The sequence below is a fragment of the Corvus cornix genome, chromosome 9, assembly GCF_000738735.6.
Source record: "Corvus cornix cornix isolate S_Up_H32 chromosome 9, ASM73873v5, whole genome shotgun sequence".
NCBI classification, from domain to species: Eukaryota; Metazoa; Chordata; class Aves; order Passeriformes; family Corvidae; genus Corvus; species Corvus cornix.
In genome coordinates this window covers 1,455,094-1,482,567 of record NC_046339.1, presented here as the reverse complement: position 1 = coordinate 1,482,567, position 27,474 = coordinate 1,455,094, and the positions used below count along the sequence as shown (strand labels likewise).

The following is a 27,474-nucleotide window of genomic DNA, read 5'->3' as shown; positions in this document are numbered from 1 at the left end:
GCCTCCAAATGGGAAGGTGCTTTGAAGCAAAAGTACTGGCTCTTACTGGAAGGATCATTCATCCAAGGCAAGTAAAATTGTCAGAATTGCTAAAAACGCCATTTGGACAGAGCTTTGAAAAGCACTGAAGGGGGAGGATATATTTTAAAAATTTTATACAGATTGTGATTAATTCCCCTTATCAGCAGAGCTCAAAGTAGCTCCAACGCAAGCAGGGGCTTCATTTCCCAGGGAGGAATCACTGCAGCTCTTCCCAGATTTCTGCTCCATCCACAGCAAAGGACAGCTCAGGCTGGAGGGGACCACGCTGCTCATGTGGTCCCACCTCCCTGCTCCAGCAGGGCCATCCCCGGGCACAGGACTGGAATTCTCCCTAGGAGACTCCACAGCCTCTCTGGTCCAGGTGGAACTTGCTGGGATCAGTCCCTGCCTGTTCCCCTGGTGCCACTGCTGGGCCCCCAGAGCAGAGCCTGGTCCATGCCCCAAAAGTTGCTCCAAAACTTGCAGTACAGAGAAGAAAGAGAACCAACCAACCATGGAGAAAAGAAGGATCCAGGGAGAGCTCAGAGCCCCTCCATGGCCTAAAGGGGCTCCAGGAGAGCTGCAGAGGGACTGGGGACAAGGCATGGAGGGACAGGACCCAGGGAATGGCTTCCTAGTGCCAGAGGGCAGGGCTGGATGGGAGATTGGGCAGGAATTGTTCCCTGGGAGGATGGGGAGGGGCTGGGATGGAATTCCCAGAGCAGCTGTGGCTGCCCCTGGATCCCTGTGTGTCCAAGGCCAGGCTGGATGAGGCTTGGAGCTAATAAATTTTTCAAAACCTGTGGAAGTTTGTCAGAAGAAAATTTCTCTCCCTTAAGCAAGGTGAGAAGCACAACCTAAAAATAAGGAACTTCCATGAGTCAGAATATGTTACAGTGCAAACATGAAACATGCAATTTTCAAAAATTATATATAAAATATATAGCATATAAAATTGCAAGCCTTTATCTTCTAGACCTAATTATCTAGTATCAATGTACTGAGTTATTGTGGCCTGAATGTTTAAAAATAAAGAAAAAAGTAGCAGAATTATTAAAATAACCTTTAAAGCTCATGGAAAGAGTTTCCAACAAGCTCTGGGGCCTAAAGCTTGTTTTGTTTTTTTTTAAATAAATTAATTGATGGACTTTAATCCTTTGTCCTCCTCAATAAAAAAACCACATTGTGACCTTTTAAAATCAGATTTAGTGGTTCCCACTCCATATAAACCCCTTCCTTCTCTTCCATCTTCATGCCCCTGACTCACAGGGGACCTGTAAATTAACTCCCAGCACAAACTCCCACTGCAACATTATCCAAAACTTCATCCAGGTTTTTTTAGCACTGCTTAATGTGGTCAGGAAATAAAGGTTTTCCCTTGGACAAGGCAGAGCAAAGGAAGAAATAAGAACAAAAAAGGGAGATGGCAGAGACAGGCACATGAAGCCTTCTCACTCCTGCCCCTGCATTCCCCATCCCTGTGCTGAACACTCTCCCATAAATCCATGGTCGGCATTTCTCTAATATTTCTCAAAGCACAGAGCAATGCCCACCTGACAGGAATCAATGGAAGACCCCCTTTTCCCTCTTGGACACAGCATGATCCCATTAAGCAGCCTCAAAAGATTCTGATCTGAGCAGCCACGGCAGACCTTCCTGATCAATTCCTTAATCCACGTGGAGAGAATGGACTGATCCTGCTGGTTCCATTTCAGTCCAGGGAAAATCATTCCCAACGTAATTCACCATTAAATGGGCCTTGTATTACAAGAACTTCAGCTGCTGGGAGCAGCTGAGGAGGGAGGCAGGATCCAGGAGAATCCCCAGCACATCCAAGGTGTTCCCTCTGGGTCTCCCATTTCTACCCTGGAAGTCACCCAAGCATTTCCCAGCCTCGTCCTTCACAGATATTTAAAGGTGTTGGTTTTCACACTGCAAATAATGTAAAAATTGATGGCTGAGGTGGAAGGGAACCCCAGAGTTTTCCCCCAGAAAAACTGCAATGCATCAGGTTGCCACAGTCTATGGAAAAAAGGGAAAAAACCCAAGATGATGCTGAATTATTGTCACGTGGATGACTCCACTCCATGGGCTGGTGGATTCTGCTGGAGAACTGGAGGTGTTTCATTCCCAGAGTGGGTTGGGGGATTCTCAGTGAACAGAGAAGGACATGAGGATCAAGTGCACCCTCTGCATTTGGAACTCCCTTATGGGAATCCCTCTCAGAAATTCTCAGAAAGGAAAACTTAGGTTGGACAGCCTCTTCTCCTCGGGAAGATGCAAGAACCTCCCCACTCCAATGGAAAATTCCTCTAATGAAGTGGTGTGGAAACAGAAAAATGTGTGCACAGATCATCTGTAGGGCTTTACTCCTGCTGAGTAGGAACATCCTGCCCTGCACAGAACCAGGAGGTGCCAAGGATGAAACCAGAGCCTGGAAGTAAATCATGGAATTCCAAAGGGATTTGGGTTGGAAGGGACCATAAAGACCACCTCATTCCACACCCTCCCAAGGACAGGGACACCTCCCACTGTCCCAGGCTGCTCCAAGCCCCAATGTCCAGCCTGGCCTTGGGCACTGCCAGGGATCCAGGGGCAGCCACAGCTGCTCTGGGAAACCTCTGCCAGGGCCTCACCACCCTCACAGCCAGGAATTTCTCCCCAATATCCCATCTAAATCCCTCTTTTCTTAACTTAAAACTATTCCCTCATGTTGTATCACTGATCAACAATTTAGATTATTTCATTTAAGTTTGTCACATCATTTTGTAATTCCAACTAACAGAAAGGTCCAAAATTAGACCAGGATTAGAAATGCTTTCCTCAAACAAAGATTCTCCTTCCCTTCCTAATCAAAGCCATGGATGGTTTATAATCTCCATAGCAGGTAAGCTCATTCCAGAAAAAGCATTCCCAATCCAAAATACGAGGTGCAACAGAGAGTTTAATATCCTAACGTGGATTTCAATTTCACTTTAACCACAGCATTATCCTTTCAATGGGCTGTTTGTGACCTGCCTCTCCTTTGCCTGCTCTGAGGAGCAGTTTGCAGGTTTGGGGCTGGGCTCTCCCTAAATCCTTGCTGGGGACTGTGGGTTTAGTTGCGGGGTGCAGAGCAGGGAGCACGGTGAGGTGATTACTGTATCTCTGCTGCTCAGTATCTGCAGGGTGTCTCAGTGCCACTCCAACTACTTAAACCCAGTAAAGAGATTACAGCTCACACTAACTGGATTTGCACAGCTCCGGATCATTCAGTTTGGATTCCTCCTGCCCAGATTAAGGGAGGCCATTAAAACAATAGTCAGCTGCTCTCCCAGCACAAGGTGTCCCAGGGAAAAAAAAAACCACCCCAAAACTCCATGTTTACATTCAGAGCGTGTGTGTGTTTGGACATGTGGGCAAACAAAACCCTCTTTCAGCAGGAATACTCCACGTTCAAGGAATGATTCCATTAAAAGCCCAGGATAATGCAAATTATATAGTTATAAAAGGACAATCATGGTGGCTGGCAGTTTTAAGGAGCGGAGAGTTTGGAAAATTTTAAACAGCTTAAAAGAATGTGTGTCTTTGAAGATACTGCCTTCAAACGCATTCCAAAACCTATTTCTGGAAATAGGGAGAAATATAATTCCCTCAACATAGTCCATGAATTTAGCAGGGAAGCTCCTTTGACAGCCATCACTAACTGACAGTCTGAACTGCAGAATTTGAACACAAAACTTAGATTTCTGTACTTAGCACAAAAAGTACTTAATGAATGAAAATGAAATGGTTACTCTGGACTAAAATCTATTTATTTGCCAGAGCCAGTGGTTCCCCAGCACCTCCTGTACAGTTTTGCTCCACAGTTTACACACGTGTCCCATCCACGCTGGCTTTTCCAGCTGTCTGGGAGTGAAAGGAAAAGAAATCATCCCATATGCTGCTGCCTATTAAATAAATGCCCAGTCTTTTGAGTCCTAAAAAGGGATTTTTAGCAAACAAAAAGAAAAACAAGGCCAACACAGCTTAGACAACAATAGCAACAAATCTCAGTCAAAGGCAAGTGACCCTCGAGCTGCTCTGGGCATATGGAGGTCTCAGTCCTTTTCAGGGAAAACCCTTCCTCTGCTTCCCATTAGCTCTGGCTGACTTACTGGAGAGGAAACTGTCCTCACTTGGCCTCTCAGCTGCTTCCTTCTGCCTTCCAGCACCAACAGCTTTTCCAGCAGAGCTCCTCGACTCCTCGTCCATCACCCCGAACATGCCCACGTGGCTCCCTCGGCACTCCAAGCCCTGGATGCTCTCAGGAACCTTCCTCTCCTCTGAGCATCTGCATGGGAAGCACTCCAAACTGCTCAGCTCCTTTTCCATCAGGAAATGCGGATTCTGAGAGGGCAAGTGATTAAAGCTCTCTGCACTGGGCTCACCTCAGAGACCCGCCACAGCTACGAGGTGACTTCTTCATTACCTGCTTTAGTCACCTCGTGTTTGGGTTCTGCCTGCAGGCTGGAGGCAGAGAGGAAGGCAAAAGCAGCAAGAATAAATAAATAAGTTAATATATAGAAGAGGTATTTTGGTTTTATTGTGGATAAGTGACTCCTTCGCCATGACAATACATCCTAAAGATCCTGGAAAACCCACCTGGAGTCAAAGGAAGTGCCTGACAGTCATTGGAGCATCCCAGGCTGGACAAAGGGGCTCAACTTGTCATAAAAGTTTAGAAGCTGTTCCTCAAGAAGCTACCAAAAGAAATCACTGGAACAAGGAAGTCCTACCAAGCATCTTAAAACTTTACTACAAGCACCTCTCAACAGCATGACCAGAGCTCTTGTAAAGTCCTAGTAATTTAGTCCAGACACTGAAAATAAACCCTCTTGGATTAAGGAAAGGTTTTTCCCCTCTGACAAAAGAACAAAGAAATTTCTCCTGTAAGCATTCAAACTATTTTCCACCACAGGATGGAGTAGTTTGGTTTCAGCATTCAAAATGCAGTTGCTAATTTTAAACAGATTTTAAAGAAGTTCTCCAGTTTTTCTATGAATTTCCATGTTTAAGATGGACTTTTGGCCACAGACTCTGCAATTCCCACCAAGCCCATTTCTACTGCAGGAAAGGCTCTGCCATCATTTTCCTGGAAGCACCTCCTCTAGGATGCTTATAACTCAACAAGAAGAATGTGATTAAGGTTGAAACACAGCATGCAAGGTTCCAGGCCTGCAGAAGTCCTTATTTATTATATTTGGGATCAAACCTTACAAAATAAATAAATTTTCCTTTTGGACTCCTGAGCTACAAACTAAACACAATGTACTTTCTCTATACTTTCCTCATAAAATAAGGAAATAAACTTTATTTTAAACGCTAAAGAAAATCCAAATAATCAAAAAGAACTCCTGAATTCGAGACTTGAGCAGTGTAAATTAAACATTGTAGCACCCTGAATGTCAATTTGTATTTGCACATTTCTGCTCCTTGAGAAATGGATTTTGTCAGGTAAGATTTTGAGGAAAAGGTCTTAGAGACAAAGTCAGCCTTGGTGTGACAAAATCCCACTTGGAAGTGAATGGGGAGGAATGAACACAAGTATTTTGGGCCAACAGCTCCAGAAATTGTGTTTGTGTAGAACTGGATCACATAAACACCAACATTTTATGGGTTTTGAGAGGCACCCCTTGTGATGATTGTCCCTCTTTTTGCCATCAACATAAACAGGTGGCACCCCAAGGATTGCTCCCAGCCTGAATTTTTTTCCCTCAGGATTGCTGAGGGAGCCTCAGACCTGATGAAGGCCCCACATCCTTACAAACATGACTTTTTCCCTACTTACATCAGCTGATCTAAAAAAAAAAAATCCTATTTTTCCCAGCCAATTCTGCCTCTCATGTAACCTTAAACCACCACAGCTACAACTCTTGGATTCAGGAAGGTTTACAAAAGTTTTGTGCAGTATCCTCAATGCTATTCAGGCTAAAAAGCATTTAGAAATGACATTAGGAATGGCAGACCCACATCCCACCTCTCATTTTTCCCTGCTGGAAAAACCTTTTTTAGGGCCATGGTAGGAGGCAGGTGATGAAGAGATCCTTTCTATAAAAGCAACAACAGAGCTACAAAAGACAACTTTTTAAGTTGTTTTATATTCAGGAAACTTTTTTTACAAGTCTATCCACCACAATAGCAGCAGTAGCAGACTCCTTGGACATTAGAACTATTTTCTAATAATCAAACTCTGTAAGAAAATGAACACATTTCATGCACTTTGAAAAAAATAAAGTTATTCACAATCCCAGAGCAGGTGGAACACTTGAGATTTGGTACTCACAACATGCCAGAGCCAGCAGCTGCCAAAATCATGGAACGGTTTGGGTTGGAAGGGACCTTCGAGCCCATCTCATTCCCCCCTGCCATGGGCAGGGACACCTTCCATTAAAGGTGAGTAATCAGTAGTGCTTTACTCCCAGTAGTGGGTTATCCAGCAATTACAGGATCACTTTTTGTCAAAAAGAAGTGGTTTATACAGCAGAGGTTAAAATAATCCCTAGCTTTCTCAGCAAAGAGTTTTAAATACCAGAGTTTACATTCACATGCATGAAGTATGATGAAATTCAGCGTATTAGTTCCTACTATTAAGTCAGCACAGAATTTATAAATATCAACTTATTTTGTCATTATGGGACCGTAATTGGTTAAAACCAAGCAGAATCCAAACCAAAAGAACATTTATGTGATCTGTCAAAGCCATTCCTCAGAATAAACAATTTGAAGCTGGTTTTATTGCTCCTTTAAAGCCCAACCCTTCAGCTCCTGGTGTAACACACGCTCCAAACGTGCCCGAGGAATCTTCCCTCCCAACCAAACACTCCCCCTCCGCCACTGGTGAAAGGCAACAAGATCTCTCTCTTTCCAACACTCGTCTTCCCCAATAAATTTTGCATGAAAACATGTCAGCCAAGCCCAGAGTTTCCTGCTGTCAGGCTGGGAGTGTGATAAATGTTTAATGAAAACAACACACCCCGCTCGGTGTCAGACAACAGCGCGCGCACGGCGCCCTTTGATCCCAACACGCGCTTCCAGGGGGTTCTGGGGGTGCTCTGCACCACACAACTCCATAACCTATATGCAAATCAGGGGCAATTACCATAAATGACTTCCTGCTGCACCGTGTGGGAAGAAGGAAGGGAAAATTAACGATGTGCCAAGCTCCAGGCAAGTCTGACTGCTGTCAAACTCGGAGAAGTCCAACATTCCCACTCTACCCCGATGTTTTCTGCCAACTGTGAAAAACTCATCAGTAGCCATCAATCACCCATGTTCCATCCACAAGGCATTGAGCATGGAAATCCAGCTCCAAGGGATTTGGGGAAATGCCTCTGGAGAAAGGCCCCTACACAGAGAGACCTCAGCGAAGCTCCAAAGACCTAAAGTGTGGAATTCAAAGGAAAAATGGAGATTGCGTTTGAACAATGAACTCTTCAACTCTGGAATAATGATGGGACCCAGGGAATGGCTTCCCAGTGCCAGAGGGCAGGGCTGGATGGGACATTGGGAAGGAATCGTTCCTTGTGAGGGTGGGCAGGCCCTGGCACAGGGTGCCCAGAGCAGCTGGGGCTGCCCCTGGATCCCTGGCAGTGCCCAAGGCCACCTGGAGCACCCTGGCCAATGGCAGGAGTTGGAATGAGATGGGATTTAAGGTCTTTCCAACCCAACCCATTCCAGGATTCTGGGACCTGTCAAAGTATTTAAGAAGCTGTGAAACCATTAATGCCCAAATGTACCAATAACCTCATTAAGGATCAGAAATTAAAGCAGTGGTCAGGTTTGATTAATGGCTCACCACTTCTTTTCTCATAACAACTGAGAAGCTGCTCTTAATTTATTCCATTAAAAATTGTCAAAATCACTCAGAGAAGTAATCCAAAATTCCACTACTACACCAGCAAGGATGAGACCCATAAATCTAGGAAGAGCTATTTAAAACTAACAAGCTTTTAGTAGCTTTCTCCCCCCCATTTAACAGTGAACAAGGAGCCTTTTGAAAAACACATCTCAGAACAACAGAATTTGCATGTTTCGAAGCTGATCAAGACTTGAAGCATCAAAATTCAACAGCACACCCAACCAGGTCAATGAAGACACGTCTGCAGGTTGTTTTAAAACAAGTGCATTTCAAAAAGCATAAATAAAAGATGAATGTAATGCTCTGATTAGTGAAAAAATCAGTGGAAAAACATTGTAGTACTAGAAAACCCTTCACTTTCGCAGACTTGGACAGCTGAAGACTTCGTGCATGTAGATGCTGCTGGTCTAAAGGTGGGATTTGGGAGTGGAGGGGACTCCATGGAGCTGCCATGAGCTCCCAACCCACATTCCAAGCAGCTGCTGCCATGATTTCCCTCCATAACAGCTGGAAAAGTAGAACACCCCTTAAAACATTTTGGGATCTAAGAGGAGAGGAGTTGAACTGTACCACAGCCCATCCCCAAGAACAGCTGACACTTCTCCAACAGTCCAGAAATTCAGTGCTCAACATTAAAGAATCACCACTGAAATGGGGAATGCCAAGGGACAATGCCCAGAATACTACTTTTTCAGCAATTTTCAGTTTTTACTCCTGAAATCTCTCTTGAGATGTTTGCTGCGACAAGATCTCCCTTGAAAGAACCTAACATTGCCTCCAAAAAAACCCCAAGCACAGGCATTTCCCCCTCACATGTACAAACACACCCAAGCCAAGCACAGGACAGAAAATCATCCTTAGGGTTTACAGGAGCCACAAACAAATTTGCTGCTTAATTAGTGAAAAAAAATGCATTTTGATTCTGTGCTTTAGAGGAGCAGTAAAGCCCCAAATACACAACAAGTCTCCGATAAGCTGCAGTGCTGCCAAGCTGAAATACCTCCTTTTATGCAAAGTTAAACTATAAAGTCAAGCAGCACCTGAGAATTTATGTTCCATCTTCCCACAATCTGGCTTCAGGCTGATCTTCATTACGGCTCCAAAGCAGCTATTTTGAATAAATACATTCCAAACAGCCATGAATTTAAACTGGGAGCTAGACCTGGTCCTTGAGGTGCCTTTGAGGAAGGATCTGCTCCAAATACTGAGGTCACAGCATTGTTTCCACTACAGATCCCCTGATGCTGGCGGTTCTAGAAGGGCTCTGTAGAATAACGAGACTTTCAATGCTGATCTAGACCCTGGGGCTAGAAATTCATCTGTTTGGAGAGTCCAAACTGGATCCAGCTTAACCAGGAATTTTCCTGCTGCCACAGGGAACTAAAGGAAAATTCCAGAAGCCAACAGAAGCCCACATGTGGGTGGAAGATGCTACTCTAGAAATTCCCCAGGAGCATTTCTCAGCGGGAGTCCGCTCAAGGGAAGTTCATGAAGTGACACCCCAGTGTGTTCTTGTTTGGAAGGGATCAGACAAACAGGGAAAAGAAACACCCCAGTAAAGGCTGCTCAAGCAGCTGATGCATAAAGCAGAGGCAATTACATCAACTGCCTTTCCTGAAATCAACAGTCCCACTTATTCCAAGCAGGAATCTGCTGACAGCAGGTTCTCAAAGGCTCCCGTGGTTCACCCAGAGCAAGGCTCATCTGAAACTGCATTTCTGAGCCTCAGCTGAAGGCCAGGAGGAACTTCTGCCACTGGGAGGAGGTGTAGGTGTGTGTGAACTGTGAAATCCATCTTCTCATAGCAAACAGTCCTCACACTTTCCAATATTCCTCATTTTTCCCTTAAATTGTGGCTATTATATATGGGAAGAATGTTTCTATTAACAAATGGCAGAAAGCTCTTTAGCCCACCTGAAACCAAGAGGGGAAAAGGGTTGAAAATTAAACCATCACTCAGTGTGAAATGTTGTCACATTGCAGAACTGTAAAATCCTAAAAAGCCCAAAATCGAATATGCTAAATAATTCCTTTATATAAAACAGAATTTAAGGTGATCATTTAAGGGACAACGATTACAAAAATAAAAAGACACGGAGTTGTTGCCTGGTTTTGCCGCAGTTCCATCATTTCTTGCTTCACTCACCCAACCTTGGTGCCATACATCTCCTTCTCCTTCCCTTTGCCCTTCTCCTTGGCCTTGTCCCGGCCCTTGCGGCGCTCCCGGGATCCGCTGGGGCTTCTCCTGTGGCCGGACCTCTCGCTGCTGCGGCTGTAGGAACGCTGCCGGCCTCGGGAGCGGGACCTGCACAAACCCCACAGCATCAGAGCTCACCATTTCTCAGCAGCACTGCACCTCAGCCTTGTTAGAGTGTGTTCTTTCATTTGGATGTAAGTATTTCATCAATAGCGTGTTTATTCACGTAACACGTGGGTCAATTTAACACCTTTAAGCTGACAACTTAGCAAAAGGAGGGAAAAAGAAAACATTGCTCCTGCTCTGAAGAGAGATGCAAAATAACTTAAAACACACAACACAGGTTTCATCCATCAACAAAGTCATCTTGGAGGTACTGGGGAAGGAAAGGAAGGAAATTTTTCCTTCAGCATTAAGCTTTAAATTCCTGAATTCTGATCAATTCGGCTTGGAAAATAATTAAAGAATTTGGCTGCTACTAAATGCTTCTATTTACACACTAAGTATGTTATTACCAGTAATGACGTTCAACAAAATCCAGAAAAACCAGAAGTGATGTGGCCAAACCAACCTCTCAATGTTTCGATTTGGTCACCTCAAAGGCATTTTGGCAAGAAATGTGTGAATGTTCCAACTCTGCAGGTCCAATAATGCAAAAGCTGCACACAGGGGGTTTGTGGATGTATTTGGGCTTTGGTTGCTACTACTGCCCAGAGCTTTGGTCACTAAGCTGAGTTCCTCCATGGATAAAGGATACTCCATTCTCAGTCCTGTTGTCCATTCCTCTGCAACAAATTCATGTTGTTCCTGACATACTTGAAGGAAAAAGAGATCGAGCAGCATTAGGACTGGTTCTCTGTGTGTCCAAAGTGCTTTCACTACTCCTGAATTTCTTGCAGAAGATTTTCTAAACTTTATTTAGCAATTTATCATGGATCAATGACACCTGAGCAGACATGGGATATTTAAGAAAAACCAGGTCAAGTTTTCCTTGGTTTCTCCCACCTGAGCACCCTGGCCTTTGGAGTATGTCCCTTCCCAGGGCAGGGATTGGAATGAGATGGGCTTTAAGGTCCTTCCCAACCCAAACCATCCCATAATTCTGCAATTCCATGATCCCCATCGAAGTTCTGATGACACCTCATGGAAAGTTTCATTAAGTGCTGAGGGAAATGGGGAAATTTTTAAAACAGTGTAAAAAGTTTTCTTAGCACCTCTTGGAGTGTGAAACTCCCAAGGCCTTTAGAAGCCAAATCACACAGAAAAAAATCCCTCCTTTTATAAAGCAGCAACTGCTTAATAAAGCTCAACAATAGACTAAGCAAAAGAAAATCCTACGTCCAGATGAGGCTATAAATTACATTCCTGGAATTCGCCCAGGACATGGGAGTTCAGGTCCCTATTCCTGCCAGGAGCAGCTCCAGAGGTCAGAGCTGGGTTCCTGTTTCAGCAGCTGGCACCTTCCAACAGCAGCTCCCCCGTACTGGTCACTCTATTAACACTGATAAATAGCTCAAATTACCACTGCAGTGCTGTATTATTAACTAGAGAACATTTGCTGGCTCAAAATGGATATTTAGTGTGTCACCACAAATGTAGAAGTGTCCATCCACCCATCCTTACTCCTCAGGCAGGGGAAGTTTTGACTTGAAAGAGCATTCTGGATATTAAATCTGTTTTCTGGTTGGCACAGAGACACTGTTTTTACAAGCACCATGATGAGGCAGCACTGCCCTAAATCCACTATTCCCAGGTAACCCTGGTTTCTCAGAACTCTGCAGGTAAGAGAAGTCCAAAGCAGAAAAAAAACCCCAAACAACAAAACAAACAAAGCCCTGCAGCAACAGAAGTCACCTTTAATTGATGCAAGGCCTCTCCTCGCTGAAGGGCACAGTCCTCCCAACAGGAATAACTGAGGAATCTCAAATATTTATTTGCCAAAGAACTTCAGTTTCTCAGCTCAAATCTGAACTTGAGTTCACATCTACCTTTTGCAGGTGCAAATAACAAAGTCGGCTCAGGTTGGCTGGATGCTCAGTTCCTGGATTTCTGCTCATTCCCATGTCTGTGCAGAACTGGTGGCAGGTGATATTTATATACAGGAAACAGCTTTTAAAAATTAAAAGGAGCTTCCCTGGGCACCACCCTGTGCCAGTGCCTCAGCACCCTCACGGGGAAGAATTTCTTCCCAATATCCCACCTAAACCTCCCCTCCATCAGCTTTAGATCATTCCCAGTTGTCCCATCACTCTATGCCCTGGGAAAAGTCCCTCTTTGCCCTTCTTGTGAGCTGCCTTTAATTCCTATTAAAGTACTTTACAAGATCTACAGGACAAGAAATAAAGATAAAACTTCCTGAAATGGAGCTCCCAAAAGTCATCTGTGTCCCCAACTCATCACTGAACCACAACAAAAGTCCACAGATCTGGCAGAGAAGACAGATTTTCTATTTTATCTACTTTGAAAAATAACAAGAATCACAATTAGTCCTATTAAAGCAAGACCCCAAATGTTCAAATTATGGAACTACTGGAGAAAAACAAAAAACCACCAAAAAATGAAGCTGGAGAGGAGACTTCCAGCAAGGATCCCCTTCCCCCCAGACGACACCCGAAACACCCACCCACCATGCCAAAGGTTAAGTCATTTAGTCAAGTTCAAAGATCTTCAAAGAGTTCTTAGATCCAGATAAGCCCATATGTTCCCAAAATTCTGTGAAAAGCCATTACTTTCCAATCTGCTTTTCATGTCTAAGTTACAGAACACACAGATGCTTGGCATCACGCAGGATCCCTAAATTCTCACACCAGATAATCAAGGCTCACCAATAACTTCCCTATCTCAAACCCTAAGAAATGGCTTTATTCCATCAACACTCGGGCCGCTTGTAAAAATTGAAAGTCTCCATAAAAGCCCATTCAGTTACTGCACAATAAGTGTTAATTTGCTAATTTCTTCACAGGTAATCAATTAAAATGTAAAATATTGGATAAAATTAGTTGCACTAAATTTAACAGCTGCTCCATAAGCATAATTAGTTTCACAAGGGCCATATGTATTCTGAGCAGAGACTGAGTTGAAACAAATAAGCGGATTTTAAAACAAGTTTGAGGAAATCTGCATTTAATTAGCAGGTGGGCACTACAACTGCATAATGTTTTTATACATTTATATTTATGAAGTGACAGAAGATCTAAAGGCTTTTTAAAATGGCGTTTATTGTTTGAATGGGAACTGTTTTGCTGCATGCTAAAGTGATTTAAATCCTTATAGCCCCGCTTTGAAAAAATCATAAATGGTGAAAGAAAACATGTGGAAAACTGTAAAACTAGAAAGAATTTGCGACAAAAAGCAGAGCCACATACCATAACCAAAAGGAAACTACACTTAATTAAATGTACACTACATCTGGAATATCAGCCTAATAAAACGTGCAACTATTAATTTTCATTGTTCTAAAGGAAATGAGGTCAGTGGCGTTTAGTATTTCCCCAATTATATTGCACTAAAGCACTGAACTCTATCTTAGAGGTCCAATCTAATCTCTTCAAAAGGTTACAACTGCAAAAGAGAGGCTTTTTTTAAATGGAAAGAGGAATCAGAGCCCCAAACCAAGACAGGGCTTGTTTTCTTCTCTTTGAGCTCTTCCAGGGAAGGTGAATTTTTGCAAAAATAATCTGTTTTATTGGCAAACAGCAACCCCCACTCCAAAGAACGGTGCTGAGATGTCAACTTCTCCCCTGGAATTCTTCTAAGCATCTCTCACCTGACACAAGCCTTATTAGATTATTTTTAGCTCAATGGCCACAAACAAAAGCCAACAAATTCAGGGCTCTTTAATACTTCAGCCATAAATCCAAAGGCTGGGCCAGAACAATGGAACAACTGCACTGCATCAAGCCTGGATGTTCAGATTGGTAATAAAGCCAGAGTGCAAACACACAAGTAATTGCAGCAAAATGCCATGTTCTCTTTCAAAATATATTAAGAGAAAGTTCCTTGTTTAACTCAACCTCACCACCAGGAAAAAAAATCATGGTACGAGTTATTGGAAAGGTAAAATAATTTCAGGTATCAATTGCAGTCATTCAGACTGCAGAAATTATTAAATATATATATATATTTAATGCAAATTTGGCTGCCTCTATAAAACATTTCAGGTCGTTATTAGTTTGCAATTTTAAAATGCATGTATTTGAGAAAGTTAAATATAGATAATATGTATGACAATACTTTTTTTTAATTTACTCTTAAATATAAGGTGAGGGATAACAAAACTAGGCAGCAGCAGAGTCAGAGTTTAAACCTGAAATGAGATTGATGCTGAGAGGAAAAAGTTGTTTCAAGCCAGCAGTTTGGACAGTTGGTAAGTGACAAAATGTATGTCAGAATAAGGGAATATTTAATATTTAAAAAAAATATCATCCACAGTGCCAGAGAAAAGCAAGATGAAATAAAAACAAGAACTGGGACAACCAAGAACTTTTGGAGAGCTGAGAAAATGGATTTGGCAAACACCGGCACCAACTCAGCCCAGCAATTCTGCACCTATAAACGGTGGTAATTACATTATCAAACATTTGAGGAGGCAAAAGTCCCAAAAACTGTTATTTTGAAAAGATGTAGTTCCTGGAAAAGCAGCATGGAGAGCACGAGAATGCAGCTGGAGAGGAGAACCCAGGGATGAGACACTCCCGGAATTCTCAAGCAGCTGGTTTGATCCAAAGCGAGTTCTCCACACCACAACCTCCTGCTCTGCCTGTTCTGAATTCCCAGGGGGATGGAGGTGCCTCCTCTGCCACAACGCCTTGATCACCCTACAGAGTCCCTGGGAACACTACACATCCTGAGCTGCTGGCCCAGCACGCCCCGGTCACCACCGAGGTGCTGGAAAAGCCACAGGAGATCAACAACTGGGGGAGGAGAACCGACGGCAGAAACACGACGAGTTCCCTTCACGGCAGATCAACAATGAGGGGAGAAGAACCAATGCCAGAAACACGGCGAGTTCCCTTCATGGGAGATCAGCAACTGGGGGAGGAGAACCAACACCAGAAACACGGCGAGTTCCCTTCATGGGAGATCAACAATGGGGGAGAAGAACCAATGCCAGAAACACGGCGAGTTCCCTTCATGGGAGATCAACAATGGGGGAGAAGAACCAATGCCAGAAACACGGTGAGCTCCCTTCACCTGAGCTGCCAGCAGGGCTGGGCTCAGAACTGGCTTCTCACGGAATTCAGGCCCAACTCCCTGCCTGAGGAATGGGCGATGGAAGAGAAGCCGACCAGGCCCTGCCAGCTGCAGGAGCACCTCAGTGAACACTTCATGGCAAACTGAAACCAAAAATAGACCTTACTGAGTGTTACCTGAGAGAGAAATCATGGGTTAATTAAACTGCTGGGAGATAAACCATTTATTTCCCTTGTCAATCTGTGTGAAGACTCTTTCCTAAAATTCAACCTCAAGTTAAGATCATCTGGTAAGAACACATCTGATTTTACATGACATGGATTTCCCTCACATCTTCTTACAAGTGTATCCCAAAGCAGGACCTTTCTCCAACCTTGTATTCCTGTAGCCATGCCATGACAGACCAGAAAAAACCTGGAATCTAACCCTAATAATCTTTAGGGAATAAAACACTAAAGAAACAGAAGTTAATACAGAAATTGGTACATTTTCCTGGCTATTAAATAAACAGTCAAAAGTCCCTCCCATTCCTTGTCCCTTCTCATTCAAAGCAGTCTTGGAGTTCAAGGGCATAAATCCCACATACACCTAAAGAGATGTGTGCAGTACCCAGCTGCAGGTACATTAGATAGAAACTTCCATACAAAACCAAAGTTAAGGTTGATAAGGGAAGTAAATATTATTCCAATAATCTGAAAACAAAACAAAAAAAGGCACAAATGAGCTGAGAATACACAACTTGTCTTCTGCTCATACAAGAAGTTTAAAACCACGAGGTGAGGCAAAAGCAAAACAATTGTTGATTTGCCACACAAAGATCCCAGCAAGAAAATTCCTTCCTCTCCCAACCAAATCCCAGAACTGTCACTGCTTAGGCTGAGGAAAGAGCAACCAGGAAAAAACGGGCTGAATGGAAGCTTAAAAGGTGCAATCCTGGAGGAAAGGCATGTTACATCTTCTCAAAAAAAAAGGGAAAACTGGAATTCTACAGGAACAAATGAATAACATATTCTATTAGCAAGCAGATCCACCAGACCTTGTAATTAATTCATACAAACACGTGTGCTTATTCCATTCTCCATACAGCTGGAATCTATTTGAAAAAACAAAGGTCCAGCTTTCTTGCAGGACCCTGGATAAACACACCAGGTTATTCCTTTCTGCCTCATGCAGGCATTAGTGACTCTGCATCTGCCCTGCCAGGAAGACCTGGATGTATCCCAGAGCCATGGAAAAGGCTCCAGCTCATTTTCCAGATGGAATCACAAGCCAGGTAATTATTTGTTGTAAATTTGACAACACCTCTGATATTATGGTAAAATGTTAAGGGACAGACAGAAGAGATTTTTCAGGTTGAGGTTTTCCACTTCCCTTAAGCCTCAGCTCAAATTAATTACAGGTAAACACTGCTCCTCTGTCTGCCTGTGACAAACCCAGGATTTCAGGTTTTGTGATCATAAAACCTCCAAAGCTAAGGCCACAGTGATGGTCTGAGCTTAAGGACTCTAATGTTTGTGTGTCCTTACACCCCCAAACTGAGATTAGACAGCTGAATGGAATTACCTAAGCAGATGTTTGAAATCAGCTTACACACCAGGACACTACCTGCTCTCAGAAACTGCAAAAAAACCCCCCCAAAAATCACAATTTAGGTCATGCAGCACCATCTCTGGCAACTGAGCTGTCAAAGTGCCACCAGCACAGAGCCAAAATTGAAACAACAGGGGGGAAAAAAAAAATCTGAATATTTCTCATTCTTCAACACTGCAACACCATTTAAAAGGCAAAAAAAAAAGACAGGATTAAGGCATTTCCTAGAAATAAATACCTAATTTGGAAGACTGGGAATATTGAGACTGACTGGATTCATAATGACCACAAAGAACATACTGGAAATAACACCTGGCTGAAAAGCTGTGGCTCTACTTTTTCCTAAGTAAAACAAATGAACCCATTCTCTGTAGTCACAACTGAAAAAAAAAGGCAATTTTTTTTGTTAATTCAGTGGCAACCAGACAGGTTGAGGTTTAAATCTTACGAGATGTAAAAATTCAGGTATTCCACTGTGCTTTTTACCACCATAGGTTTATGATAAATACAGAAAGATTTTTAGAATATCACCTTGTTTTCCCAAAGTAAAAGCAAAACAAACTTAACATTTTTAATGAAAATTGCTGTAACTGAACTTCAAAAATTAAGTCATAAAAAGGCTTTAGATACACAAAAAAAGCAAAAATGTATCACACCATCCACTCAAAATCTTGTGGAGGGACAATACAAAGAGTTTGGATATTTTATGTCTATTTTCCAGTGCACTCTCTATAAATACAGAGATAATTTTCTCATTTCCCTGCAAGTTGGATGCACCTCCCTTTAATATCTTGCATGTAACAAACACAAAGTGGAGAGAGGAAAGCAGGGTCTGTTTTTAATATTCTCCTGCATGAAAACTGAACAGCTCCATTCCTGGAGACTGCTGAGGAGCACGGAGCTGCCACCTTTATCAGCCCCAAAATCTCCTTTACTGGGAGTTATCACCTCTAACCCTGTCCTGCCCCCCCCCAAAGGCCAACTCTTACAGCTAATTAAAAACTCCATGGGAGGACAGGGAAGAAACACTGAAAACTTCATTTGCTATTTTAAAAATCAGTGTTTTCATCATGGAATGTGCATGTATACTGTAAAATAAATCACACCAGAAAGAGAAACAACAAAATCTGGATTGTTAAGAAAAAAAAAATACATAAAGCAACAGAAGTACTTAATTACTATATTTCAAAATGTGTTCTGACTGTTCTGATCAACTGATGATGCTGAGCACAAACTGGTTGGTGTCAGTGCCAATAAAAATGGGTAATAAAGGTGAATTATGATGTGATTTCTACATACCTATGCTTTGTTTAAAAAATAGTCTCATGGAACTTTCTTCTAAGCTCTGCTTTTTGTTTACAACACGAAAGAACCTCACAAAGCCACAGCTAACCCAGGAAACAGCGACAGCCCAGCATCACTCAGGTTCCTGACTCTGCAACAGCAGCTCTTATGTCCCACACTCATCTCATTTCCAGACCTGAAGGCAAGAATTAAAATGAAAACTGAATTATTTCCATCACTGAGAATATTACCCAAATCAGACAGCTCAGGAATTGCAAAAATAAACCAGTACCTGCTGTGTCACTCAAAACTTTCCACAATTCTGTCCCCACAACTCTGGGAAGATTCACACCACCATGGTGTTAATTAACACAATTAGTACCATCCTGGGGATGTTGGAGGGGAGGGAATAGACTATAATAGGATTATAGAACTGAAATATGTAACTTATACTGAGTTAATATCCTAAGCAAGGGAGACTCGCCTGCCACCCCTCCAGCACCTTCCAGGAGTCACTGATGTCCCCAGGTGTTACTGCTGTGTGTACTTTTTTCTTTTTTAGTGATGTATTTTTCATGTTTCTCTAACTTTTTCTCCCTCACACTTACAGGTTCCTGCTGCTGCTCAAGCTCCAGCTCTCTGGGAGTTCTGTTCTGGATACTCCTCGATGCTGCAGAGGGCAGAGAGCTCCATCCCACCTGGCACTTTCCTGCTCCCCAAAACCCAAGGTCCACTGACTGACCACAGGCCATTGGGATGCCACCATTCCCTGGATGAGCTCAAATCATTCCCAGCAATCCATTCCACTCCCCAGCTGGGACACACCACAAACTCCATGGCTTTGGTTCCCAACCTCCAGCCCCAGCCCCGCGATCGGATCCTCTTGCTGTGAGTGATGCTCTGAGTAAGGCCAAGACTTCACCAGCTGATTCAGAGAATTCCATCTCTTTGATTTGGCTGAAGCAAGGGAGCTTAATTAACCCATAATTCAGGTATTTTAGAGTCACCAGAATGCTCCAGATCTGACTTTATCCTGCTGCCTGATCTGTAACAATCACATTTCCAACATTCCTTTCAGCCAACGGGTGAGGAACAACTCATCCTCACCCCCCTCATTGTCACCCTCTGAGGAAGTGGGTACCATTTGCACTGAAAGTCTAATTTACTTTAATTTAACTACCCAGTTTCCAGATTATATAGATATAATTAAAACTGTGGTTTCACTCTAAAATGCATTTCCTAGTTCTGATAATCTACAGAGCAATTTCCATCACCACACATTTCTTGGGACTCCATAAAATAAAATTCGCAATGAATAAGAAGGGGTATTTGTATTTTACATCATTTTTCTGTATTGAATATTTGCTTACAAAGTGATCTAAAAACTACCTTCAGAGAAGTCTCAAAATTAAACCTGTTTTTAAAAAATTGAAACAATTCTGCAGTTTTCCTTAAGGATTTGTTTCTGCTTTAGTTTAAGTTGCCACAATTAATTTGCTTTAATCCTTTATCTGTTATTTGAAGTAATATCTGTTATTTGAATCAATATCTGTTACTTGAACTAATATCTCCTGAAATCAATGACATTTTGGTTGTTTTTTTAATGAATAACTCTTTTCGATCAACCTTACACTTCAACCATAATAATTGTTTGGGTTATGCATTAATATGAAATTACTCAACCCCCATTTTTGGTGGCCACAATGGCAATGCTGACCTTTCTTTTATCAGGCTGCAATTTGCTCGCAGTGTTTCCCTAAGCTGCACGAGTGGCTCCTGTAGGCTCACAGCACCCTGCAGATGGTTGTGATTACATCCAGCAGGACCACACGCTCCCGGAGAACTTTCCCAGGCACTTCCTAATGGGATGTCACGTTAAATCCTACATGGGGAGATAAAATCACTCCAGCCTGATTCCACCATCTCCAAGCAGGGCATTTGGAGAGGGGAGCCACAAGATCTCCAGTGGAATTATTGGTGGCAGCACTGCACTAACCCAACACGGGGACTGGGGACAAGCGGGGTTATTCCCGCTGCCGGGTGGTGTCCTTGGATGTCAGAGCAGTCAACATCCTGGGAACGGATGTCCCAAACTGCCAAACACTGGGAAGCAGCAGGATTTGCCTGCTCCTGGATTCCCCTCTCACTGCTCAGTGCCTAAAATTCCTCGGAGATGCCCTGAAAAGCCCTGCAGTGCTGTCCCGGGGTAGAAACTTCCACTTGGGAATCAACCGGGAGCAAAGGAGCTGCTGGTGGTGAAATGCTGGGAGCTGGTTAAGGGAACAAATGACTGAAGAAAGGTGCTGCAGCTGAACACGAGGCACTGCACTGAAGTTGCTAAAAGGGGCTCTGGGAAGAAGGTTTGGACTCCTGGGAAGCTGATGCGCCGTAAGAAGGGCCGGCGATGAAAGCGCGCCCGGCCCGACAGAAATCCAAACACAGCGACAGACACAATTATTTTACTAATTGCTAATGAATACAGTCAAGTGGCTTCAAAAAGCCAAACTTTGCTTGGACTACTTCAGGTTTTGACCTCTGCAGGAGCAAATGCATTTCAAACTGGAGCCCACCAAAACTGATTAACGGCGCCAGCCAAGGCCAGCGTGGAGCAGGAGCTTTTTTCCATCTATCACATGGCCCCAAGGATAGTTAAATGAACCTTAAAATGGCTACAAACAGCTCAATGACTACACAGAGTCCTGCCAATTAGAAATAATTAGGCAGTCATTTTGGTGGTAAGTCTTTTTAAGTGCATACATAATGATGCAATGATGCTTATTAGCAAGCTCATACGAGCTCTGCTCAAACAGCCTGGAATAATTATGCAACTATCACAAAGCCTTGCACATCTCTGTACTTCACCTTAATGCATTTAAAAATCCACTTCATTACCTCCAGTAATTAATCCTCCATTAATTGCAGGAAAAGCCCAGTTTACCGTGCTTCGTTTCTAATTATCTTATAAATAGTTATGGTTCTAATTAATGTGTTCATTAAGCTGAATATCTTTCTCAAAGCCATGCTCAGAGCAAAGGTTCTGCTTTTGAGAGAAAAAGCCTAACTAGCCATAAGGTGAGGCCATTTTGGTTGTATTTGCTTTTATTTTAGTATATTCAACCTCCTAATTGGCATTTAAAATCTAATTTGGAAGAACTTCAAGAAGACTATATAGGAGAAAGATAGGAAAAGGCTTTTTTTTTTTTAACCCATTCTCCAATCAAGAAGCTCAGAGCTTTAACAGGAAAACTTTTATCATCTCTTTTTGATATGGACTGGGAACAGATTTTCAGTGCTGTGCCACAGATTAATTTAAATTCTATCACAATTCAGTTTATCCCTGCCTGTTTCCATAGAGGAGAACCAAAAACTATGGAAGAAAAACAGATACCTAAGAGTTTATACAAAATTAAAAATAACAAACCCATACTGCTGGCCTTGCCTTCATTTCTGGGCTATAAATCCGTGGCACAGAATTACAGCAAGAACTTATATCAGTTATTGGAGCTGAGCAGAATCTGAGCCTCTCAATTCATTGAGAGGTTGCCTTCACTTGCCTCTCATCAAGAGATATGGATATGATCCAATAAAAAACACAACTGGAGAATATCTTACAATAATGTCTGTGGGTAAGGAAACTCCCTACTGAACACATTTCCCAGGATTTTGGGGCTTTGCATGTAAGAATTTTGCAGAAAACTTAGATTCAAAATAAAATTCTACAAGAGTACAATCAAAATATTTGAATTATAGTTAAAATTATGATAGAGATAACAAATTCCCATCTCTTCCTAGGTTTTAGGTTTTTTAAAATACACATTATATATTTAAATACACCTGTCTTCAGTTACACCACACAAAACCAAATCCAAGTTTTCCCATATTTTTAGTAGCGTGACCACATATTTAACATTAAATATTTTGTTCAGTTACTCACACTCTGTTTCAACAGCAGAAGCACAAAAACTCTGTGCATGCCTGCAATTATCAAAGTTCTTTTGGGAACCTTTCCTTCCTAGAACATCCCAGCTCGGGAAGATCTGGAATCACAGAAGTCAAGCGCAGCTTTGCCATGGCTCCAAAAGGGCCACAGTCTGATGCCAATTAAGCTGCATCAGGAGCAGATGAGGAGTTATCAGCTCTACATCTTGCTCTGGCACTCCTGGGAGCCTCAGTGCTTTGCCCTGGAAACTGGGAAAACCCCAGAAACTCTGGAGTTGAGATGTGAGAGGAGAAGAAGCAGCAGCACAAAGGATGAAGGGACAGCCAGGGAGTGTCAGGGTACCTCGATTTTGATCAGCTTAATCCACCACGAGCTCACTGCCAAAGCACACACTGGGAATGGTACCAACACTGACTGGGAGCTGCCTGACTGGATCTCAAAGGAAAATTGGTTTTCATGGGATAACACTTGTCACAAAGGCACCCAAACCCTGCCTGCAGCAGGGACTGCCCTGCTCTCACACAGCAACCTCCTGCTAAGGAGCAATGTCTGGAATCCTGCAAAAAGCTGAGAGCAAAGAATTCCAGGGCATGGACGCTGGTTTATAGGGAATCACAGAATTGTTTGGGTTGGGAGGGACCTTAAAGCTCATCCAGTGCCATGGGCAGGGGCACCTTCCACTGTCCCAGGCTGCTCCAAGCCCCAACATCCAGCCTGGCCTTGGGCACTGCCAGGGATCCAGGGGTCTCCCCACCCTCCCAGCCAGGAATTCCTTCCCAATAGCGCATCTAACCCTGCCCTCTGGCAGTGGGAAGCCATTCCCCCTTGCGCTATCACTCCATGCCCAACACACCCTTTCCATATCACTTTTTTGGCAGAAATCCACATTTTTTGCCTGCATCATTTTAAGCAGATTCTGTTCCTGCCATACATTATTAGAATTAGAAAAAGTGAAAGATGGGAATAAAAAGTAAATTTTTACTACTAAATTCTACTGTTTTGTGTTTCACAGTGGGAAAATCACTCCTAGAAATGAACCGTGGAAAGAGCAACAATTTACAGAGCAAAGAGGGTCTTGGATTACCAGGGCATCCTTAAGACATCTGCTTGTACAGGGCTGCCTCGAGAAACCTGAGCTCTGCAGCAAAGAAATAACAGATTCTATTTCATGGCCAGAGCTTTGGTAGCAGAGGAAAAAAAGAGGATTAAAAAAAAAAAAACCAAACTTAAAATACATGGTGGTTTAGAATGCAGACACACAGAAATCAAAAAGGCAATTCCCCACTAAGGGGAGGCGTATTTTTCTTGTCTTCTTGAGTACCTTTTCCAAACAGAAAACTGAAGCATTAAAAAAACCCAACAACCTGCAAGTGCACCTTCTTCCAAAGGGAGGAATAAAAGGTTCTAGAGAAATAAGCAGCTCTACTCTAAACACACAGTGTGTACATAACACCTGGGCTGCACAGAAAACCAACTTTACGTGTAATTAGACTCGAGCCTGAGCTCTAAATGAACAGCACTTATGCATTCAGAGCTTTTTTTTTTTACGGCTTTTTTTTGGTTTTATACCAATGAAAGGCATCAAAGCAACTGTCACTCGCAGCTCTGTGGCCTTATTGATAACTGGAGGGCCCTTGGCGTTGCCTTGTGAAGTTTAATTTCCCAAAGTGGTCAATTAGGGCTGGGCAATGAGCTCGGCAGTGGTTGGTGCTCCAGGATATCTCCACTGCTCCTTCTCCACCTCTGTGCCTTTCCTGTGCAGCCACGTACACAAACTGCTCATTTCTCTTGAAAAAAAATCAGTTATTACAACAAAATGAAGAGATACTTTTAGAGGCTGTTGCTGATACAACCTGGAATGCAGCAAGATCCTAAATAAAAACTGCAGGGTTGGATTTCTTGTGGGAAAAGTAAACATGAGCTGACATTACCACCAGCAGGAAAACTACAGATCACACTCAGTAATGTAAATTCCACCTTCCTGCCCCAAGCTTTCATTTGAAGCTTCATGAAAGAAACGCTGCAATATCTTAATTAAATCTATTTGCTAATGGACCAAAGGCTTCAAATTTCCACAGCAGTAAAAAAAGAGAGGAGCATGTAATATTTCCACTGATTCCTTACATAATTGCACCTGAGTGGGTTAACTTGGGAAACAAGGACAGCAGCAGATCAATGCTTGAAAGGAATAGGAACTCCAGTGGCTACAACCAGGCAAAAAATTAGGCAATCGTAAGAATTAATTACAAGGATAAAATTATAGAGGCATGGAATGGCTTGGGTTGGAATTTCAAAAGCAATGTTCTAATTAAACAGGACTGCTTGGCTTCTGATAGGACTCCTGTCTGCTTCTCTTTGGAAAATTCTTCCAAGGGAGGTATTTCCAAAGGATTTTCCTAGATGAAGAGCTGCTCAGCCCTGTCCCTGTGTGCCCAACCCTGTTGTGGGCAGCTCAGGTCATTCCTGGTGTCCTGCAGCAGCAAAAGCGCCCCGGGTGTCCCTGCCTGTCCCAGTCCCATTGCTCTGAGTCAGTCCTGCTGCTCCTACCCAAACTCCACTTCCACCTCCTCCCAGCACACAAAGCTGGTGGATGGGCAGTCCAGAAACCTTCCCTTTGTCCCTGAGCTGTTCCTTTTCCCTGGAACAGCCAACATCACCTGTGCCAACGCTCAGTCCTGCAGCCAGACCTCTGCCCTCACCTGGAACAGCACCAGCTTTAATCCACACAGCTGCATCACCCTGAAATTCACACCTTAACACCCTTAAAAATCACTCTTCAACTCCACACAACTACAAGGGATCTTTGCCCACTACTGGAGACATTCCATTCCTTTTTTTTTTAATCACTCCCTACTCCACACCCTCCTGTTCCTCCATAAACTCTCCAGCAAATTCACCAGGCCCATCACAATTTTACTCTCTGTCTGCTGTCCACTCAAAACATCCATACCTTTTATTTTCCTCTCTCCTTAAAAGCTTTCTTTTCCTTTTAGGCCAATGCTGTTTGAAGAGGTTTCTCCTGAAGTTGTTCACAATTAAGCCCCTGCTCTGTAATCCATGGAAAGCTCTCCACCAGTGTGTGCCAAGCAGGACAGACAGACACAGCTGTAAATAAAAGGCTGTTCTGAACAAAATTACTACAGATTGGGTCTTGATCCAACAGTTCTTATCAGCTGTGAGGTCTGATAGGCCAGGTTTTAATGTGGAAGGGCTCCAGCACATTAATCCACACTAAAATAATACATTGTATGGAAAAAAGGAGATTAACTAAAGACAGGTCCGAGTAACACAAATACAAAAGCAGTCAGTGATAATATCTTTTAAAAGTCCTACAAACTGTGCAGCACCAACCCTTCTCTAAAATATACCAAAGCAGTGGTCTGGGTTTTTTAAAAACCTTTTGACTTTAAAGCAGACATTAAAAAAAGGAAATTCTCAAAGATAAAAAAAAATCAGTGGGGTTTTACTTCCAGCTATTGAATGCTCCTTTTCACACTGCACTTGAGGACCCTCTTTCTAAATATTACAAAATTAACTGCTAAACACAAAGAATTCTGCCAGGCTGGGAGGGTTGAACCCAGGTTAATTCCAGTGCACACTGCTGGGATAATGGCAGCTGCTTTTGCATCCCCAAACCTGAGCCTATTCCAAAGCCAGCCCCGAGCAGCAGCTCCCCTGCCCTGGACTGCAATAAACTGCAGACATTTCAATAGTAAATTAATTAGACTGGAGGAATGGTAAAGAAATAAGATGTAAAACCTGATCAAACACCTCCTTCAGCCACACTCCCAAGGATCAGGTCTCCAGGCAGGATTACTTTCCATATAATCTCTTTTCTTCTTCAGTATGTATGGATGTACTTGCTGGTTTTGTGTCAATTTTGAAGTGCATTAAAGGTATTTTAAGGCAGCAGTTTGCAGTTTAACCTAACAGGAGAAGCCAAAGACACTTGGCAGACAACAAAGCAAACTTGCATATTCAAAGGCAATTCCAGTGGAATACTCTCTAATCACAGGATTGGGTGAAATCAGGGAATAAAGGTCAACATTTTTTGGTTAATTCTATTTAAAGCTCCATGAATTAGAAGATTTGTGCTGCAAGTTCTGCTGCAAAGTATTTTATATATGATTAACTTGCAGAACAATCGCAGTGGAAACTCTCCAAATATTCCCAGGACTCCATCCACCCCGGAATTCTGCGGGAGCCGAGCTCCTGCACGGCACAGCAGCAGAATATTCTAATAAGAACTCTCCTAATCTTCACCCAGCAATAATTTCAAGATGATATTATTATTCTCATTTCCTTGAATAATATCCATACTCCAGGGCCATTTTCCTTCTCATATTCAATATCGGGCATGCTCCTATCAAGATTCCTTTCTTCATATCCTGTCACGGTATCAATCACTGCCTCCTGTCCACTCAATCCACTTTTGATTTATCAGCCGCCGTCTTTCTGGACTCCATAACTCGACCCAAACCATTTTAGCAAGACAGTGACAAATAACACCCAGGATCACATCAACCTGTTCCACTTAGTAAACTAAGGAACAGGAACTGTGACATCCCTCCATAAGTATTCCCTGCTATTCCCCAGCCTGATGTATATTAATGAGGAGCTGCTATTTGAAATGCTCCTTCCACATCAGCATCTAATATGATCAAATTAGGAAATGGGATGATTTATTAAATTCTGTGGAGCTGAAATATTCCTTTCCAGCTCTGGATGTGTGGTTGCAGAGCTGGGAGCTGTTGCTTCCAATTTTTCCACAGGAGGATGTGCCTGCGCTTCACAGACGAATTATTGGCTTTAAAAAGATTGCAAGGAGGCGAAATGTTATTAAGCAAATGCTCAGTAAAACAAACTAAATCGGTTTTAAAATTCCTAATTTAATGTAAATCTTGGTTGTTTCTGCTGAAATTCAGTTTGTGATCTTATTAAGTCGTATTTGCATTGTACTCCCTCGCTGTAGGACAGCTTGGAATTTATAGCATTACTGGGAAGCTCCACTTTTTTGACTTTAAAAATTCATCTAAAACAGAATAGTTATAACATGCACAAGTTTCCTTATCCACTCAAATAAAACACAACCGTTTCTGGGAAGCTCCACTTTTTTAACTCCAGAAATGCATCTAAAACAAAGTAGTGATAATAATGCACGAGTTTCTTCATCCTCTCCAATAAAGTACAGGCAATACTGGGGAGCCCCACTTTTTTCACCCTAAAACTGCATCTAAAATAAAATAGTCAACATATGCACAAGTTCCTTTAGCTTCTCAAATGAAACACAACCATTACTGGGAAGCTGCACTTTTTTCACTCTAAAAATGCATCTAAAATAAAACAATCATAATATGCACAAGTTTCCTT

At 42.7% G+C, this 27,474-nt stretch overlaps 1 protein-coding gene across 1 annotated transcript in view; it reads right to left on the bottom strand.

Annotated features, from left to right (window-relative positions):
• RSRC1 (arginine and serine rich coiled-coil 1) overlaps positions 1-27,474 on the bottom strand; it is a 99,256-nt gene that overhangs the window by 65,689 nt on the left and 6,093 nt on the right. The window contains exon 5 of the mRNA XM_039557002.1: positions 10,047-10,205. Coding sequence (XP_039412936.1) covers positions 10,047-10,205 — 159 coding nt within the window. The remainder of the gene's footprint in view (positions 1-10,046; positions 10,206-27,474) is intronic.